At 37.0% G+C, this 17647-nt stretch overlaps 4 protein-coding genes and 1 long non-coding RNA gene across 8 annotated transcripts; 1 reads left to right on the top strand and 4 right to left on the bottom strand.

Moving 5' to 3' along the window:
* Positions 1–1859: 1859 nt before the first annotated feature.
* On the bottom strand, positions 1860–4453 carry LOC106372470 (protein DETOXIFICATION 28-like). The gene is made up of 9 exons (XM_013812688.3): positions 4030–4453; positions 3655–3942; positions 3329–3582; positions 3146–3232; positions 3005–3061; positions 2592–2830; positions 2386–2504; positions 2194–2283; positions 1860–2072 (listed from the first exon to the last, which is right to left on the bottom strand). Exons 1-9 carry the CDS (start codon positions 4312–4314, stop codon positions 2016–2018), a joined length of 1476 nt encoding a protein of 491 aa, XP_013668142.2. The 5' UTR covers positions 4315–4453; the 3' UTR covers positions 1860–2015.
* A 769-nt stretch (positions 4454–5222) lies between these two features.
* On the bottom strand, positions 5223–8435 carry LOC106372472 (protein DETOXIFICATION 28). 3 transcript variants are annotated; one of them, XM_048742435.1, is made up of 10 exons: positions 8108–8435; positions 7587–7880; positions 7218–7505; positions 6765–7018; positions 6587–6673; positions 6387–6443; positions 6017–6255; positions 5815–5933; positions 5637–5726; positions 5223–5544 (listed from the first exon to the last, which is right to left on the bottom strand). In XM_048742435.1, exons 2-10 carry the CDS (start codon positions 7851–7853, stop codon positions 5482–5484), a joined length of 1464 nt encoding a protein of 487 aa, XP_048598392.1. In that variant the 5' UTR covers positions 7854–7880; positions 8108–8435; the 3' UTR covers positions 5223–5481. The 3 variants fall into 3 exon arrangements, with proteins under 3 accessions (XP_048598392.1, XP_013668144.1, XP_048598393.1); XM_013812690.3 differs by having other exon boundaries at positions 8025–8138; XM_048742436.1 differs by lacking the exon at positions 8108–8435 and having other exon boundaries at positions 5815–5915; positions 7587–8101.
* A 230-nt stretch (positions 8436–8665) lies between these two features.
* LOC106370677 (protein DETOXIFICATION 28) lies at positions 8666–12700 on the bottom strand. Its single transcript, XM_022693046.2, has 9 exons — positions 12003–12700; positions 11333–11620; positions 10009–10262; positions 9830–9916; positions 9663–9719; positions 9335–9573; positions 9133–9251; positions 8958–9047; positions 8666–8876 (listed from the first exon to the last, which is right to left on the bottom strand). The coding sequence occupies exons 1-9, from the start codon at positions 12240–12242 to the stop codon at positions 8820–8822; spliced, it is 1431 nt and encodes a 476-aa protein (XP_022548767.1). The 5' UTR covers positions 12243–12700; the 3' UTR covers positions 8666–8819.
* Positions 12701–13450: 750 nt separating this feature from the next.
* LOC106370676 (classical arabinogalactan protein 4) lies at positions 13451–14310 on the bottom strand. Its single transcript, XM_013810673.3, has one exon. The coding sequence runs from the start codon at positions 14193–14195 to the stop codon at positions 13764–13766; it is 432 nt and encodes a 143-aa protein (XP_013666127.1). The 5' UTR covers positions 14196–14310; the 3' UTR covers positions 13451–13763.
* Positions 14311–15393: 1083 nt separating this feature from the next.
* LOC125579072 lies at positions 15394–17488 on the top strand. 2 transcript variants are annotated; one of them, XR_007317026.1, is made up of 3 exons: positions 15439–16490; positions 16552–16898; positions 17014–17488. It is a non-coding gene; the product is annotated as an uncharacterized LOC125579072 (long non-coding RNA). The 2 variants fall into 2 exon arrangements; XR_007317025.1 differs by having other exon boundaries at positions 15394–16898.
* Positions 17489–17647: the final 159 nt, after the last annotated feature.

Here is a 17647-nt window from a genome sequence, read left to right as displayed (position 1 = left end):
TATCCACTACATCACTTTGGTTGTGATTGAATAACATCTTTGGCGTTAATATTCACGCTGGCAAATTTATTACTCTAGTTAACGCTGAAGTGTAGCCAATCAAGTGAAATTATATTTTTCTTAAATTACTCTATTTACTGTTAAAACAGGAGAAAATGTACATTCATTATTACTCTACTTTCTGTTAAGAATAAAATTATTTTCTCTTTTTTTCCACTTTCTGGTTTACTCTCATTTTTACCATTTTATATTACTCCACTTATTTTTTGTTGTGTAAAAAAAAAACACATTTTTTCTCCCAACCCCATTAGGGTTTTCCTGTGAACGTCTTCGCCGCCGTCGGTGTGGCCTCTCACCCACCGACGAGAACACTCCTCTTTCTCCCTCCTCTTCCTTTCTTCCATGGCTCTGCTTGTTCCTTGTCCCTTTGCACCGTTGCTCCTTCCTCCGCCTCCAGAACCGCCGCCGCTCGTGTTTCTCCTAGATTTGCTAGTCGAGTGCTCTCCTCATGTCCTTTTCGTTCCTCTCCACCCACCGGATCTGTCCCTGTTCCTTTGCCGCTTCTTCGACTCTGCAGTGATTATACTGTCCGTCCGTTTAGTAAATCTATCATTTTCAGTGGTGTTTGTTCTTATGGTTTTCTGTGACTCCTTTACTGCAGTATGCGGGTTCAATTCCGGGTTATATCCGGCTCGTTCTAACTCTGTTAAGTTCGATTTTGGTCTCTTAATCTACTGGCCTCAAGTTCCTCAGATCTGTGTTTATTCACTAGTACTTGATATAAAAATTGACATGGTCTCTGGTTGGAATTATGAATCTGTGTCTTGTGCATTTGCTTCCGTCTCTTGGTTGCTCATTGTCCCAAGTTTCATAGTTCATTTGTCAAGAAGTTTGGAGAGTACGCAAAGTCTCATTGAGAATGAACTCATAGCCTTGGTTGGTTTGGGGTCTCATTCCTCTGTTCTCAGGTTCTTCAGTAGTAATTATGTTGCCTTGGCTCATTCCTTTTCTGCAGTATGCAGGGTTTTATATGTCTGTGATTTAAATGTGGAGGTGTATGTATTGTTTTCTAACCATTGGTGGCAATTTGGAAAGAAAAGCAACAGTATTTGCTTCCTTACATTGCATCAGATTTATTTGGTCTCACGAAGACTTGGTTGCTCATTGTCCCGGTATCATGACCTCACTGCCTTTGTTGCAGAGTGTCTAGCCCTTTTGGGCATTTCTCAGCTGGTTTGCAAGTCAGACTGCCATGAACTCAGTCGCCTCCTTTCAGAGAGTTGGTCTTCTGATGTTCATTGGATCTTATTAGCTATTCGATCCCTTATCTTATCTTTTGAGGATTCACATGTATGTGTTGTGTTTTCTTGTGTTTGTAATATGTCAAGTTGTGCCTTTCTACTTTGTATTTCCTCCGCTGATGGAGGTTGAGACTTTAAGTTAATGGAATTGTTGTTTGATCAAAAAAAAAAAAAATATTACTCCACTTTACTACGTGAGTTACCAATCAAACTCTTTGTAGTTCTTAACGTTGACGGAAAAAGCAGTCTCATGACATACGCGTAGTAATTATTAAAAATATGAGCCGAATCATTAAAACTAACTCAAATTATAATGTTTTTTTTTCTCAAATTATAATGTTAAAGACTACAAACCCAAGCTTTGTTTAATTTGCTTGCTAAGTGTGCATGCTAAAAGTTGCTTTTGCGATGTCCTTGACTAATACGTTGGTTCCATGGTCTTAAATCGTGTACGTGTCCATTTCCCTTCGGCTTATCTGACAGTTATAATCAAGTTTCCGACTCGTAAAAAACGTGCTGAATTGAGGCTTTAGGCTTTATATGTCCATGGTCCACAGATTCATGCAAACCCCACCGCAATAATGCAATATATGACGATAGGAAAAATCTAACGGTAACATCAATAATTTCTTAAACATGTATACAATCTGGCAGTAGCATCATGTTTTTAGTATGATGCTTTTATAATTTAAAGCTGAAGTAGAAATGCAGTCTTCAATTTCTTGAATTTGAGACAGACCATCTCTTAACGCGAACATTTGCTTTTTGGGCCTATAAAATTGAAATGAACACAAACCATTTGTATTAAATAAACATACATGAAAAAATCATATACCTGAGCCAAAAGCAGCAAACAAAATCATAAGAAAAAAAATCATTAGAACTGAATTACCTCTTTTTCCCAGTCACATCTCATAACAATACAGGTCAAAATCAATGTTTGAATCGCGGTTCCTCCAAATATCATACCAGCCCAAATACCCTAGTACCAACATATAACAAGAGAAGTATAAACATAGAGAGATTTAAGATTTACATTAATATTCTAATTTGATGTCAAATAAAGAAAGAAAACTAGGGTTACCTTGACACCAGACTTGAAAATCCATCCCATAACAAATCCAAGTGGAAGTCCAATGAAATAATAGCATCCTAAGTTTATATATGCCACGGATGATTGCCAACCGGATCCAACAGCAACACCTAAAGAAAAATCAAAAGTCATTTCACAACGGTTTGACCCGGTTTAATTTGGGATACCAAAAGAAACTATATTGTTTTGTGGCGAACCGGAAAGAATTGGCTGAACACTGTTGAGAAGAATCGTGAAGGCTAGGAGAATAGAGAGATCAGCGACAGCTTTTATGACAGTTTCACTTGAAGAGAAAATCCAACCGATTTGATCATGAAGAAATACTACGAGCACCGAGAATATTATTCCGATCATTAACGATTGTGTCACTGATACGACCATTGCAAATCTAGCTCTTCTTCCACTGCCTGCTCCTAATTCATTAGCCACTCGTACGCTACAATAAAGCATGTTATAAATTGTAGTCAGCGTTCCAAAAAAAAAAAAAACTGTAGTTAGTCTTATAAATTAATCAACTACTTTAAGCCATTTGAAGTAGTCTAACTAAAGATCTAAGCAAAAATGCAAGCATCTATCTATTCGCTAGTAATAAAAGTGAGAGATTGATTACCCGGTCCCGGCAAAGAAAGCAAATGGAATCATCATTTCCAAACCGTTTATTGACATGCTGCCATGAAATATGATTTACGTTCAGAAAATAACATATAAATATTATATACTAATCTCCAAAAGTACTATAAATTCTGCGTACCATATAGACAGAGAGTCGACAGCAATTTTTGTATCTTCCATATTTCCAGTCATCACAATTAAAATTTTATAATACCAATACTCCAAGCTGTCTCTCGAAAAAAATATACCGTAAGAAGTTGTATTGAATATGTAACCCAAACTCAAATAAATGTGACAGAAGTGGAGGTTAAAGAATTAATACCAAATCATGATACCAGAGGACGCAGAGAGCTTAGCGAATTCCCATAGTTTGGTGAAAGCTTCGTTGGAGAAACCGGTCCAAGTGAGCGGACAACCCCCACAAGTAGTGTAAGTAAATAAGATGAATACATTGAACCACCATGACACGTTAATAGTAGCCATAGTCCCTATAACTCCAAGTTTAAGACCGTTCACAAAAAGCCAGCACAGAAATATGTGAACCACAAGTGCCAATCCAGAAGAAAATGCAACCACCTGTTATTGTAAGAGAATATTAACCAGACACCTTTCCCTTGCGACCTTTCAAATATTTATTTAGTTACATACCCTATTCTCGAGCTGGCACTGGAGGAAGCGGCTTAGAGGTAAATAGAAGGCATATGCGAAATGGGTAGGAATGGTCCAAAGGGCGATAATACCCGTGAGCTCAGCAATTTCATCAGGCTGGCCAAAGAACTTGAGAATAGGAGACGCAAACAAGTACATAGGAAGGAGCAAGATGCAGAATAAGAAGAGAACGATCCAAGATCGCTGCATATACACTCCCAACATGTCATACTTCTTGGCTCCAAACGCTTGCCCGCACAGCGTTTCCAACGCACTCGCCATTCCTAGCTGCATATATTTATTAAAATAGTTTCTTCAAAAAACTAGACATTATAATATTATAAGGTAGAAAGTGTTTCGTGTGTGTGCGAATACAAGGAGGCCGAAACTGAAGCTGATGATGACGTTGTGGACGATGGATATGGCGGCCAGTTCTAGCTCGCCCAGGTGGCCGGCAAAAGCCTGAGTAATGACGAAGATCGAGTAGGTCGAGACTCTGGAGAATATGGCCGGTCCCACGATACGCCATAGCTTCTTCGTTTCCATCCATGTCTCTATCTCTATTCCTCCTCCTTCGTCCTCCGCCGCATGTTGATCCCTCAACAAAGGAATCCTCGCCTTCTCTAGAGTACCTTGTGCGTCATCGTCTCTTTCGCCCATCTTCTCAAAAGTAAAGATCGTGGACGAGACTGAAGAATAGATGAGAGTAAAGCATTTTGAGTGGAGACTCCACTGCAGTCAGGCTTTTATTTTAACTACTTTTCTGTCGTACGTCAACCAATAATAGTAGTTTGCATGTGTGTTTACAATAAGACGATAAAAGATTAACTAATAAACTAAATGATACCCAACAATGGAAGTGGAACATATGGAGCATTTTATAAGTGCAGCTTAGAGCATGTTTAATAGGGAATTCTTAGGATGAGATTTTTAACGTAATATAAGAACTCGTCTCTTAGCTTTTAAATAAAAAAAGCTAAGAACCGGTTCTTAAATATCTTATTTAAGAACCAATTCTTAGTTTTTTTAGTTAAAGATTAAGAGACGAACTCTTATATTCCGCTAAAAACTTCACCCTAAGAAAATCCCATTAAATATGCTTTTGCTATAGTTGATTCCACATACAACGCGTTTTTTTTTGTTTTCTATTTATTTATGAATCGCCTTTTTCTGAAAACAAATCTGAAAATCTTTAAAAATATTACGCGAGTTAATATCTCTTAGTTATAGATCAGTACAATTTTATTCGGTCCTTTCAACCACTCTTAATATAAGAAATTGAGTCAAACCTCTTTTTAAACAGCTTAGATTTATTAATCAGATAATAAACAGATTCACAAATATATACGTAATAATGAAAACCAACAAATTACAAAAGCGCTTATTTGTGATATAACCAAAAAAAAAGTAAAATTAATTTTGTAGAAAGTGGTTAGAGAGAGATAGGAAGAGAGAAGAGGAGAGAGGATGTGATTTTGGTTATATAATGAATTATGGGTTTTTGTTTGGTTATATCACCTAATTTCCCATTACAAAAAAAAAAAAAGAAACAAACTACAAAAGTAAAATGATGAGAACAACATCCAACTACAATTGCGATCTTTGATTGTTTGTCGCATTATGAACACAATTTCTCTCTGGTATTGTTTTTTTTTTTTTGTAACTTATTACAGTGGTATTGTTACAATTTAGATCTATATATTCTTCTGTTTAGAATCCAAATTATTGATTCAACCATAAGAAATAAATTTGACAAGGCCAATTGAATTAAACCTTTATATAGTAATTTTTCGTTTTTGTAAGCTGGATCTTTTGGAATTTCGCTCTTCAATTTATTGCCTCTGAGTTTGAGGTCGACCATTTTCTAACGCGCGCACTTGCCTTTTGTGCCTACAATTAAATATCAAATAAACGATAAAACAATTGCTTTAAAAAGACATACACATGTACCAAAAGCAATAAACAAAAAAAAATCGAGTTACCTCTTTTTCCCAGTCACATCTCACAACTATAAATATCAATACCAATGTTTGAATCCCAGTTCCTCCGAATATCATACCTCCCCAAATGCCCTATAACATAAAATCACAGTACACACACACATAGGTTATTGATCTTTAAATTCTAAAATTTGTTATATTAAAGAAAACTGGCTTTTACCTTAACACCGGATTTGAAAATCCAGCCCATAACAAATCCAAGTGGAAGTCCGATGAAATAATAGCATCCCAAATTTATATATGCGACGAATGATTGCCAACCTGAACCAATGGCAACACCTAACAAAAAAAAAGTCACTTCACAATCGTTGACCAGATTTATTCTGGAATAACAAACAAATTATCTTGTTTTAGTAACGTACCGGAAAGAACCGGTTGGACACTGTTGAGAAGAATGGTAAAAGCTAAAAGAATAGAGAGATCATTGACTGCTTTTATGACGGTTTCACTTGAAGAGAAGATCCAACCGATTTGATCATGAAGAAATATAACTAGCACCGAAAATATTATTCCGATGAGCAAGGACTGTGTCACTGATACGATCATTGCAAATCTCGCTCGTTTCCCACTGCCTGCTCCTAGTTCATTTGCCACTCGTACGCTTTAAAAACAGATATATCATATTACATAATATAAAGAGGCCTTTCAATAATATGAAGTAATACAAGTCAAGCTAAACAAAAATAAAACTATATATACACTATAGTCATAATAAAGAGAGATTGGTTATACCCGGTCCCAGCGAGGAAAGCAAGTGGAATCATCAGCTCCAGTCCATTTATCGACATGCTACCAAATGAACATTTGTAATCATAAAAAAATTAGTTGATAAATAAATTAAATATGATATGAAAGCTTTTCATATTTTTTAGTTAAAGCTTTCCATATGTTGACTATTAATCTTCAAATATATATATATATATATGACGTACCATATAGCCAGGGAGTCGACAGCAATTTTTGTATCCTTCAGATTTCCAGTCATCAGGATTAAAATCTTATAATACCAATTCTCCAAGCTGTCTCGATAAAAGTCTATCGTAAGAAGTCGAGTTGTGGTTGGAAACATAACGGAAAAATTCGACACCAGTGGCGTTTAACGAGTAATACCAAATCATAATACCGGAGGAGACAGAGAGCTTAGCGAATTCCCATAGTCCTGTGAAAGCTTCGATGGAGAAACCAGTCCAAGTGAGCGGACAACCACCGCAAGTGGTGTAAGTAAATAAGACGAGTAAATTGAACCACCATGAGACGTTAACAGTAGCCATGGTCCCAATGACTCCTAGTTCAAGAACATACACAAAAAGCCAGCACACAAATATGTGAACTACAAGTGCCACTCCAGATGCTATTGCAATCACCTGGTAGACAAACACCATTTCGCATTAATTTTATCATGGAACTCAGTATGGCCAATGTGAAGGATACTCTTTTTTTTTTGAACAAAGTGAAGGATACTATTATGCTAGAAATGCTAGAACAAGCTGTCAAGTGATTATTAACTGTAATTATTATCTGAATGAAAAATGAACTAGACTAGAAAATGTTACATATATATACCACATTCCTGAGCTGGCATTGGAGGAATCGGTTGAGAGGGAAAACGAAGGCAAATGCGAAATGGATAGGAATAACCCGAACTGCGATGGTACCAGAGAGTTCGGCGATGTCATCAGGCTGGCCCAAGTACTTAAGAATCGGAGTTGCAAAGAAGTACACAGGGAGAAGCAAGATAGCCAAAAAGAAGAGAACAATCCAAGACCGCTGCAAATACACTCCTAACATGTTATATTTTTTCGCTCCGAACGCTTGACCACACAGCGTTTCCAACGCACTAGCCATTCCTAGCTGCATAAAAAAATATAGTTTCTTGATAAGTTGAACATTATAATACAAGCCAAAAATAGTGTTTCTTATGTGCGTGTATACAAGGAGGCCGAAGTTGAAACCGATGATGACGTTGTTAACGATGGAGATAGCGGCGAGTTCAAGCTCGCCGAGGTGGCCGGCAAAGGCCTGAGTAATGACGAGGATCAAGTAGGTGGTGATTCTGGTGAATATGGCTGGTCCAACGATACGCCATAGCTTCTTCGTCTCCACCAGTATATCTCCGTCTTCCCCCGCTTCATTTCGATCCCTTAACAAAGGAATCTTTGCCTTCTCTACACCTCCTGTTTCGTCGTCTCTCTCTCCCATCGCCGATCTTCTGGAAAGTTATCTAATCTATAAATTAAAGGAGTAGATGAGAGCAGATACCTGATGATATTGAGTAACACACACATAATATAAATATTGTTTTTTTAATAATCGGTAGGTTAAGAGCCAAAAACTGTGCTAACTCCCGAGACTTTTGTGGAAAACAGTTACCATCTAATCTCATGAAACAAAACTCAGAAGCTAGAAACGCTCTAACTACGATCCCTCTCGCTTTTCAGGATGGTTTATTTTACCATTAAACCACCATGCATGCGTCAATTATTTTAAAACATTGTAATCCTCTTTCATTTCAACTCCAATACCATACCCTTGACTTTCACTCAATAACTCCGTTTACATCGCTTTATGTCCCAATCCCATGTACGTCCACAATACTGGTTGTCACGAACTTAACAACTCCATTTTTTTGTCTTGACTATCTTCGTCATTATGTAATTAATACTCTTCTTCTTCTATATAGAACCGGGCCACTTGCGTATAAAATAATTGTTGGAAAAGAAGAAACATGAAAGGAGAGCATGTATATTTCTCACCAACCACGCCATTGCTTAGGTTTTGGTTTACAAACTACGAACCGGTTACTATATATACCGATTAACTATCTGGTTTAATCATACGAGATCCAATTAATATTTTGTATACATTCTTCAATTTCTTGCATCCCACCATTTCTTATGCTATGTGATAAACCGTTCGACAACTAAATTTTTGCCTTTTGTCTTCGAACTAGATGTGTCATTTTTTATAGTTATGATAATATTCCTTAATCATAATACATACAAAAAAAAATATGTAGTTAAAGTAGCCTTAATTATTTATTCATAAAGAAAGAAATCGGTCGTTGCTCCGGTTTAGGTTTAGATAGCCGAACCAGACACGACCACCGATTTACGTAACGTACTAGCAATGGTGATTATAATGATAAGTTTTGACATTCGATTGTCTTCAATTTCCTTCATCGGAAACAGACCATTTTTTAACGCGCGCATTTGCTTTCTGAACCTGTAAATTCGAAATAAAACGATCATATAATTAAAAGACATACCTAAAAACAAGACATAACATAAGCAAAAATTGAATTACCTCTTTCTCCCAGTCACATCTCATGGTGATAAAGATCAATATCAGTGTCTGAACTGCAGTTCCTCCGAATATCATACCTGCCCACATGCCCTATTAACATATAATAGTCACGATATAGATCGATCAAGATCACTACAAAATATTGATATCAAATTCATAAAGGAGATTGACTGACCTTAATACCAGACTTGAAAATCCAGCCCATAACAAATCCAAGAGGAAGTCCAATGAAATAGTAGCTTCCCAAATTTACGTATGCAACAAATGATTGCCAACCCGATCCGACCGCAACACCTTAATTAATGATAAAAAAACATTCAACACACAAGCATTGGTCTGGTTTTATCTTGAGATAAGAAATTTTTTGGATGGTGTACCGGAAAGAACCGGCTGAACACTGTTGAGAAGAATCGTAAACGCTAGTAGAATAGAGAGATCGGTAACTGCTTTTGTGATGGTTTCACTTGAAGAGAAAATCCAACCGATTTGATCACGAAGAAGCACTACGAGCACAGAAAAGATTATTCCGATGATTAATGATTGTGTCACTGATATGATCATTGCAAATCTTGCTCCTTTCCCGCTGCCTGCTCCTAATTCATTCGCCACTCGTACCCTGAAAGAATGTGTTTGATTTGGTAATTTGGTTTATATATATATATATATCCACGTATAGGGTTGTAGTAAATATGATTGATTAGTTACCCGGCTCCGGCGAAGAAAGCAAGTGGAATCATCAGCTCCAAACCATTTATCGACATGCTGCCATGATAATTGTAAGTATAAGTTTTTCAACAAAAAGATATACAGAACAAATTTGACTACAATACTATATTAAACTAAAAAGCAATAGATGACTATATTTTCCGTACCATATAGATAAAGAGTCAACAGCAGTTTTTGCATCCTCCAGATTTCCAGTCATCACAATTAAAATCCTATAATACCAAAACTCCAAGCTGTCTCTCGAAAAAATCTACCGTAAGTTGTTTTCGATATGTACATAAGAAAAAAATGTGATGCAAGTGGCGTCTAAACCAATGTATAGTACCAAAGCATGATTCCGGAAGAGGCAGAGAGCTTAGCGTATTCCCATAGTCCCGTGAAAGCTTCCATGGAGAAACCAGTCCAAGTGAGCGGACAACCTCCCCGTACGATGTAAACAAACAAGATGATGACATTGAGCCACCATGACAAACTAAAAGTAATCATGGTCCATATGAATCCAAGCTTAAGACCGTACACAAAAAGCCATGACACAAATATGTGAACTGCAAGTGCCACTCCAGCCGTTATTGCTAGCACCTGATGGTAATATATTGTAAAAGAATATTAACCAAATACATTTAGCGATATTAATATCACGTAACTATTTGCTCATCAAGAGAATGTTATGCTAAAGGAAGAAATGAAAAACTGGATATACTTAGATAGTGACTGATAACCTAAACAAATGAAATGCATTATATGAAAAATGTCGTTATCCTAATAATACTCAGATGATGATTGTTTTGTTGGTTTTTAGATTTTATTGGTTTTTAGTTTTTGGTTTTTGATTTTGCAGTAGATTTTAGCCTTTTGAAAAACTTGAATGGTGATTTTAGATTTTTGATTTTAAAAATAAAAAAATAAAAAATATTAATAATAATTAAATGTTTATTATGGAAAAATAAAAAAGAAGATACTATCAATTTATATGAGTTATTTTGATTACATCAATTTATTATTAGATAAAAATAACATTCAGATATTTTATAATAGTTTTCGTAAAATAAAGTTTTGTTATGATTAGCATAGATGTAATTTACTCTATTAAATAAAAAAATGTTACCATCATTTTATTATTTGATAAAATATTTAAATATCGTCATAATTTTAGTAAAACTATACTGTGTTATAATTAAAATAGATGAAATATGCCTTATGTGTGCCTTAGGTATTATATAGATGTGCTCAAGACTTATTATTAGTAATCAAGCATGCATAGAGTGCCTTGAGTATCAGCCTAGTACTAAAATGTCTCACGTGCGTTTACCAAAACAAATGCATTACGTACGTTTTATATTTTGTAATAGTAAATAAATGTAACAAAAATTCCAAGCAAAAAACTAGGAAAAACTGGTTTTTGGTTTTTGTTTACAAATTAACAGTTATTCTAAAAATTAGTTTCCTTAGATTTTAAGAAAACTATTTCTCAAAAAGCTTGATTGGATGAAAAATGGTTTTTGGAAAAACAAAAAACAAAAACTATTCCAAAAACTAGAAACAATCAACATTCCAGTCTATCTAATTAGTCATGCACTAGACTAAACGTCAAAATATCTTTAACAACTTATTACTAAGCCTCTGAATGGATTGATATTTTATTTACATACTTCATTCTTGAGCTGGCATTGGAGAAATCGGCTGATAGGGCAAACGAAGACAAATGCAAAGTGGAGAGGAATGGCCAAAACAGCGACGGTACCAGAGAGCTCGGCGATGTCTTCAGGCTGGCCAAGAAACTTAAGAATCGGGGTTGCAAAGAAGAACATAGGGAGGAGCAAGATGGAGAACAAGAAGAGAACAATCCAAGATCGCTGCATATACACTCCTAGCATGCCATACTTCTTTGCTCCAAAGGCTTGACCGCACAACGTTTCCAACGCACTCGCCATTCCAAGCTGCATATAATTAAAAAAATATTTTTTATATATAGGGCAAATCTCATAAATTTCACCTCTAAAAGTTTTTGTTAGAAAAATAAGTTTTTGTTAGAAAAATAGTATTCAATTTTTTTTTCTTCAATAAAATACTAAATCCCCCCCCCCCCCCCCCCCCCCAAATAATAATAATAATACTAAACCCTAAAATTCAATCATTAAATACTAAACTCAAATATATTAATATTTTTATCTTCTAATAAATGATATTTTATAAATAAAAAAATGTTGGTGCTATTTATTGAACAAAATTTTGACTTATCGAAGGTATTTTAATATATAGCCTCTTAAAAGGTTAAAAATAAAAATATAAGCCATAAAATGTTTATATATGTTTGTGTACGAGAAGGCCATAGGTGAAGCCAATGATGATGTTGATGACGATGGAGATGGCAGCGAGTTCGAGCTCGCCAAGATGGCCCGCGAACGACTGAGTGATGAGGAAGAACAAATATGTCGCGACTCTGGTGAATATTGCCGGTCCAACAATACTCCATAGCTTCTTCGTCTCTATCCATATATCCCCGCCTTCCTCCACCGCATTTTGAGCCCTTAGCAGAGGAGCCATCTCTCTGTCTGCCATGGTCGATCTTCTGAAAATTAAAGTAGAATATAATAAAGTGTACACGATAGAAGATAGATAGAGTAATTCAAATATATCTTTTAAACGTTACTCTCTTCCATTTTCATTCCATATATGTTATATATCTTTGGCAACTCCGTTTCTCTCGTTTTATATGCCATTAACGTGACAATGAATGAAACTATTAGCTAGGACCCAAGATTGACAATGAATAAAACTATTATTACCTAGGCCCAAGATTGCTTAGATATATATAAAGGCAAAAGCATATTCCAACGGAACCACACGGATCAATTTTCAACCACAAAATGAAAAGGAAGTGAAAACATGTAAACCTTCTTAGCAAAAAAAAAAGAAAACATGTAAACCCAGCTTGATCATTAACTTCAAACTTCAAGCCTCAACCACACGGGACTTCAATACTCCAACTAATCTGACGGAGAAAGATCAGGACAATAAGTAAGGAACTATAGGCTTGGGCCGCTTGGCCAACGATATTGATGTCCCAGAGCAAGAAACTATAATTTGAAGAGTCAACAATTTGATCTTTAAATAGTTAGAGTATTCATGCATGGTCTTCCAAACAATTAATGGTTGAGCGTAATATCCCTATTAGAAGAGTCAATAAGGGTTGACGTCGATATTAACTGGAAGGAACGATTAGTTGTGTATTCGTAGTAAGTAAAGTGTAAGGCGCCGTATCCCGTATAGTATGCGAAGAGTAATCGTATAAGCGTGCCCATACTTACGCAGTAAAATTACATAATCATTCTTGCTTAGATCGTACCGTTATATCTTAGCATTCTTTTGCCGTTCTAATTATACTGTCATCGCTTTGCACCACACGCAAAAATTGTTGGAAAACAAAACCTTTTTGTACATGTTGTTCCTAACAAGCTAGAAGAAGCTATTATTGAGAAGTAAATGAATACGATCAAACAGAGTCACAATTAAAAGGCGAGGACAAAGATGGATCCATGGCCTTGCCAGTTGGAAAATCAATGCCATCAACGTGGTGATTTTCAAGTATTGGAATAAAGTAAATTGGCTAATTGGATCATACCATAACTATAATGGGCCTCTTGTGTAATGTACAAAAGGCATGTAGTGTTACAAAATTTATTTCTGTAAACGAACGAATAACATGGGCCTTGTGTAATTCAAAAGGCATGTAGTGTTACAAATTTTTGTTTTTGTAAACGAACGTATAATGAAATTATTTGATTAATCTGTCACTGGATTTACATAAACAAATTTCCACCTTTACACAGACAGACAGACCACTTAAAGCCCTTCCAATGGTAAATTACACGCGTCAGCATTCCATTGGTTCCCACCACGAATTACATTCCACGACCCGACACACGTGACACATGACAAATTTCATACAAATTTGAACGATCAAGTAGAGAAATACGAAAATAAATGAAATTCTCACATAACACCAAGGATTTGAAATAATTGGGGTGAAATTACAAAAAAAAGAAAGAAGATTGTGAACTTTAAAAATAAAAAAAAATCTCAAACGAAAACGGCGGCGTACATAATAGCGGTGAAAGCGGTTCCGGCGATGAAAGCTTTGTTGGAGAAAGCGGCACTTGGTGCAGGTGCTTCTTCTGAAGGCCCTGGAGCAAGACCGTCAGGGCTCGATGCGGGACCTTCCGGCGCAGGTGGAGATGCGGCGGGAACATCAGAGGGAGAAGGAGCGGCTGATGGTGGAGTAGTGGCGGGAGCTGGAGTTGCGGCTGGTGGTGGAGTGGTGGCTGGGGCTGGGGTTGCGGCTGGTGGTGGGGTGGCCACTGGTGGAGGAGTAGCTACAGGAGGAGGAGTTGCAACGGGAGGGGGTGTTGCGGCAGGAGGAGTGATGGTTGGTGTAGGAGCGGGAGCTTGAGCGAGGGCTGATGTAGCGAAGAGAGCCATTATCAAGAAAATTTGGACCATTTTGGAAGCCATCTCTCACTTTTTTTTCCTTCTAGATAATGCTTCTTCTTCTGGTTTTAGAGTGAGAGATTATGAGATTGTTAGAGAGTTGTGAAGTCTGTGGAAAATGGAGGAGATGTATAAAAAGGGGAGGGATGAAATTAAGAATTATTTCAATTAGTTAAACCGAGATTCCTAAAATCTTTAATATATTAAAAATAAAACTTGCAGACTAACATGCAAACGCATAATTGGAACATGGGGTTGCTAAACAGAGTCTACTACTCTCCAAGACTCCAAGGCCGAGGCATTAATATTTTGTTTTTTTTCCAACAGAATTGAAGATAATTGGACCATGATTAATTTACATATATTGATAACGGCTAATGAACATATTTTATTTGGTAACCGAATTACATATGGAAGATGAATACCAAAATATTAGTCGGATGAAGTTTTAACATCTTATTATATTGACTTTGCTTAGTATACAATCCACAGAGTCACAGACCATGGATTAAAAATGTTAAATTAGGAGAAGTTAATTTTTATCACGTGAGTAAGCTTTTGACGTAGCTGCATGTGAATGGCTGGGGAATATAATTGTAGAGAGGTTCTAAAATTTGTAGTGATATGTTTTTCGAAGATTATTATCTTAGCCAACTTTATATGCAAGACGTGGCAAATGTGGGGAGACAGCTAACATGTTTAGTTCAAGAATCAAGAAGTTGCAACTTCGCATGTCTTTCTGTCTACTTGATCCACCCATTCTTTAATTGTATATACAGCAACGACCCTTTTTGTTTTCTTTTATATATAGTATGCATTTGGCATAATACTTTAAGTTATCTTATAAAAAAATTTGAAAACTCGTAATTAATCATTAATCCCATGTGCCGGGTGATTGATAATTGGATTAGGTACTGTGAATATTATTGATGTTGTTACCGTTGGACATTGCTATTATATCCGTTGGAAATAGCTGTCAGTGGATTTAAATATTTTGACTAATAGTATAAGGAAGCACTAGCCAAAACAAGTGTAGAAAACTTCTGATACATTTACAGGCTATTTCGACAGTGATTCGAACTGTAAAGTGAACTTTCTTGAGTTTTTGGACTCAAATTGAATCATATACATAGCTCTCAAGTGACTGTCACTTGAGGTGTAAAGGAAACTACAATGCATTATTCCCCAGAAAATACTATCTATTCTATACTAAAAGCACGATATAGAGTGATTTCACAGTGTCCACGTCGACAAATTTATTCGGCCAATCAAAACATTTCAATAATACACGTATGACCTCCTAAACTGTTGCTTTTGTATGGGCTTCAATGTGGTTTTACTGGGCTTCGTCGGTTTCAAACTACCGGTACAATTAGAAAAAAAAAACCTGAGACGGATAACACGATGCTCTCTCCTCTATCGCTTCGTCTTCACCGTTTTCTCTCCATCCTTTCAGTTCTCTCGATCCTCATATTATAAATATTCGGCTTTAAGGAAACGGAGAAGGAAAGAAGGAGACCATATGGAAAGACATGCATTTGAAGATCTTCACAACCACATCAAGAGCTCGGCGGTGATCGTGACGGAGCCCGATTTCAACGCCAAGATCTGCCACTTCGGCACCGGGCAGCTCTGTGGGGAAACAGACGGATCGAGAGATTCCAAAGCCGTTTGATTCGAAGGAGTGATAGGATACATGTCGCCGGATTTTCAGGCTTTGGGGTTGCGACTCAGGAATCAGACGTGTTCGCCTTCGGAGTCATGATGCTTGAGCTTCTCTCCGGCGAGGAGTCGTTGAAGTATAGGTATGAGAAATCGACCGGGGATTTTGAACGGACTTTGGTGATTGAAATCGCGAAAGCGGTGGTTGACGGCGGAGATGGTGGTGACGTAGGGGGCGGTTGAGGAGGTGGATGGATCGGAGGTTGGGGGATTCGTTTCCGGTGACGGTGGAGGAGAAGTTAATGCGGTTGGCGTTGGAGTGCGTCGAGGATGAGGCGGTGAACCGGCCGGAGATGGGAAGAGTCACCGGAAAGATATCGCAATTGTATTTGGAATCGGAGAAATGGTTGGCGAATATGAAGACTTCCTTTCCAGGTTTCAGAAGTCTCATTTCTTTGTTAGGATCGCAGAGTCTGGTGAGCCGCTTTGGTCAAAGAAACCTCTGTGTTGGGAGATACAAAGCTAGAGGAAAAGCGGGAAAAAGAGACCTTGTGTTAGTGCTTTTTTAGATAGAGGAGAGTTTGATCTTAATGTTGCTGGAGGTGTAGCAAGAAGTAAGGCAAAATGTTGTGCCTTACCCAATGGAGACACATGATGGTAATTCTTATAAGTTGTTGTTTTAACCTACTGATTCTCACACAATGCCTTTATTTGGAAGGGTGAAGGTCTCTTTACAAGTTTATATCGCTGACTGTCCCAATGAACCAATCATTGAGATACTGCAGTTTGAGAAGCATCAAGACATGGACCAACTTTCTGATCATGAACACAAGGATCCATATGGGAACCTTTTGAAGTGGTTGATACCGTTGGATAACACTATTTCTCAGCAACCCCGTTACCTCCTATAAGCTCTACCCCAGATATCAGCAGCAGTGCACACAAGCCATTACTCTCTTCTGGCTCAGGATCTCAGCTCTTCTCATTCGTCCATTTTAGAAGCTACTCCATGTTAGCTCTGCCGGCGCCGTGTTTATAGTTTCTGTACGTATGTGTTTGTGGAAGGTAAAGGTCTTTCTTTTTGAATGTGGGTGTGGCTAATGAGCTCAAGTGTTGTGGTTTCATGGCTCATGTTGTTCTTTTTTGTGTAGCTTAAGCGTTTTGGTTTCATGTCTTACAGCAGTGCACACAAGCCATTACTCTCTTCTGGCTCAGGATCTCAGCTCTTCTCATTCGTCCATTTTAGAAGCTACTCCATGTTAGCTCTGCCGGCGCCGAACACTGCACCAGTTACTGGACCGTAAAAACTGAAAGCTCCAAACCATCATTTGACCTTGAAGACTGGAACTGTTACTCAGGTCAAACATTATGGAACGGTCACAAGTCTGGGACTGAAGAGCGCTTATCTTTCCGGGGTGTCCCTTTGGAGCGGGATAAATTCTCTGTTCGTTGTGGACGTGAAGGCATATGCATTCCTGGTAAGAAGATGGAGGAAGAAACTCGAAATCATTCAACCTATTGATATCAATTCTTTTACAGCTGATTGTAATACAGATAAACATTTAATATAAATAGTTTTAAATTTTTATAATAAATTCTAATGTATATATGTAACATAGTCATATTTAATATAATATGGGTATATTTTGTTAACTCTTTGGAGGTTCAATCTTGACGGACAAGAGGGAATAGCAGAGCATAAATCCCAGTGATATATTGATGGGCTTTAAAACAAAAGAAATGTCAAAAAATGTTGATTACATACAATCTGTATCACCTGTTTACGAATTTATAAACATAAACAAAGAAATAAC

This window comes from Brassica napus, chromosome A10 (genome assembly GCF_020379485.1).
Source record: "Brassica napus cultivar Da-Ae chromosome A10, Da-Ae, whole genome shotgun sequence".
In the NCBI taxonomy this organism is placed as follows: domain Eukaryota; kingdom Viridiplantae; phylum Streptophyta; class Magnoliopsida; order Brassicales; family Brassicaceae; genus Brassica; species Brassica napus.
The sequence above is the reverse complement of the archived record's forward strand: the minus strand, read 5'-3'. Positions and strand labels throughout refer to the sequence as shown.

Excerpts from the sequence above, each read along its gene's own strand:
- LOC106372470 (XM_013812688.3), bottom strand. The coding sequence starts at position 4,314 with ATGGGCGAAAGAGACGATGACGCACAAGGTACTCTAGAGAAGGCGAGG. Across the intron at positions 3,943-4,029 it reads GCTTCAGTTTCGGCCTCCTT|CTAGGAATGGCGAGTGCGTT; the intron begins GTATTCGCACAC and ends AAATATATGCAG. Across the intron at positions 3,233-3,328 it reads TCCTCTGGTATCATGATTTG|CTTGGAGTATTGGTATTATA; the intron begins GTATTAATTCTT and ends TTCGAGAGACAG.
- LOC106372472 (XM_048742435.1), bottom strand. The coding sequence starts at position 7,853 with ATGGGAGAGAGAGACGACGAAACAGGAGGTGTAGAGAAGGCAAAGATT. Across the intron at positions 5,727-5,814 it reads TTTTCAAATCCGGTGTTAAG|GGCATTTGGGGAGGTATGAT; the intron begins GTAAAAGCCAGT and ends TTTATGTTATAG. Across the intron at positions 5,545-5,636 it reads GATGTGACTGGGAAAAAGAG|GCACAAAAGGCAAGTGCGCG; the intron begins GTAACTCGATTT and ends ATTTAATTGTAG.
- LOC106370677 (XM_022693046.2), bottom strand. The coding sequence starts at position 12,242 with ATGGCAGACAGAGAGATGGCTCCTCTGCTAAGGGCTCAAAATGCGGTG. Across the intron at positions 9,252-9,334 it reads TGTTCAGCCGGTTCTTTCCG|GTGTTGCGGTCGGATCGGGT; the intron begins GTACACCATCCA and ends TCATTAATTAAG. Across the intron at positions 8,877-8,957 it reads GATGTGACTGGGAGAAAGAG|GTTCAGAAAGCAAATGCGCG; the intron begins GTAATTCAATTT and ends TCGAATTTACAG.
- LOC106370676 (XM_013810673.3), bottom strand. The coding sequence starts at position 14,195 with ATGGCTTCCAAAATGGTCCAAATTTTCTTGATAATGGCTCTCTTCGCT.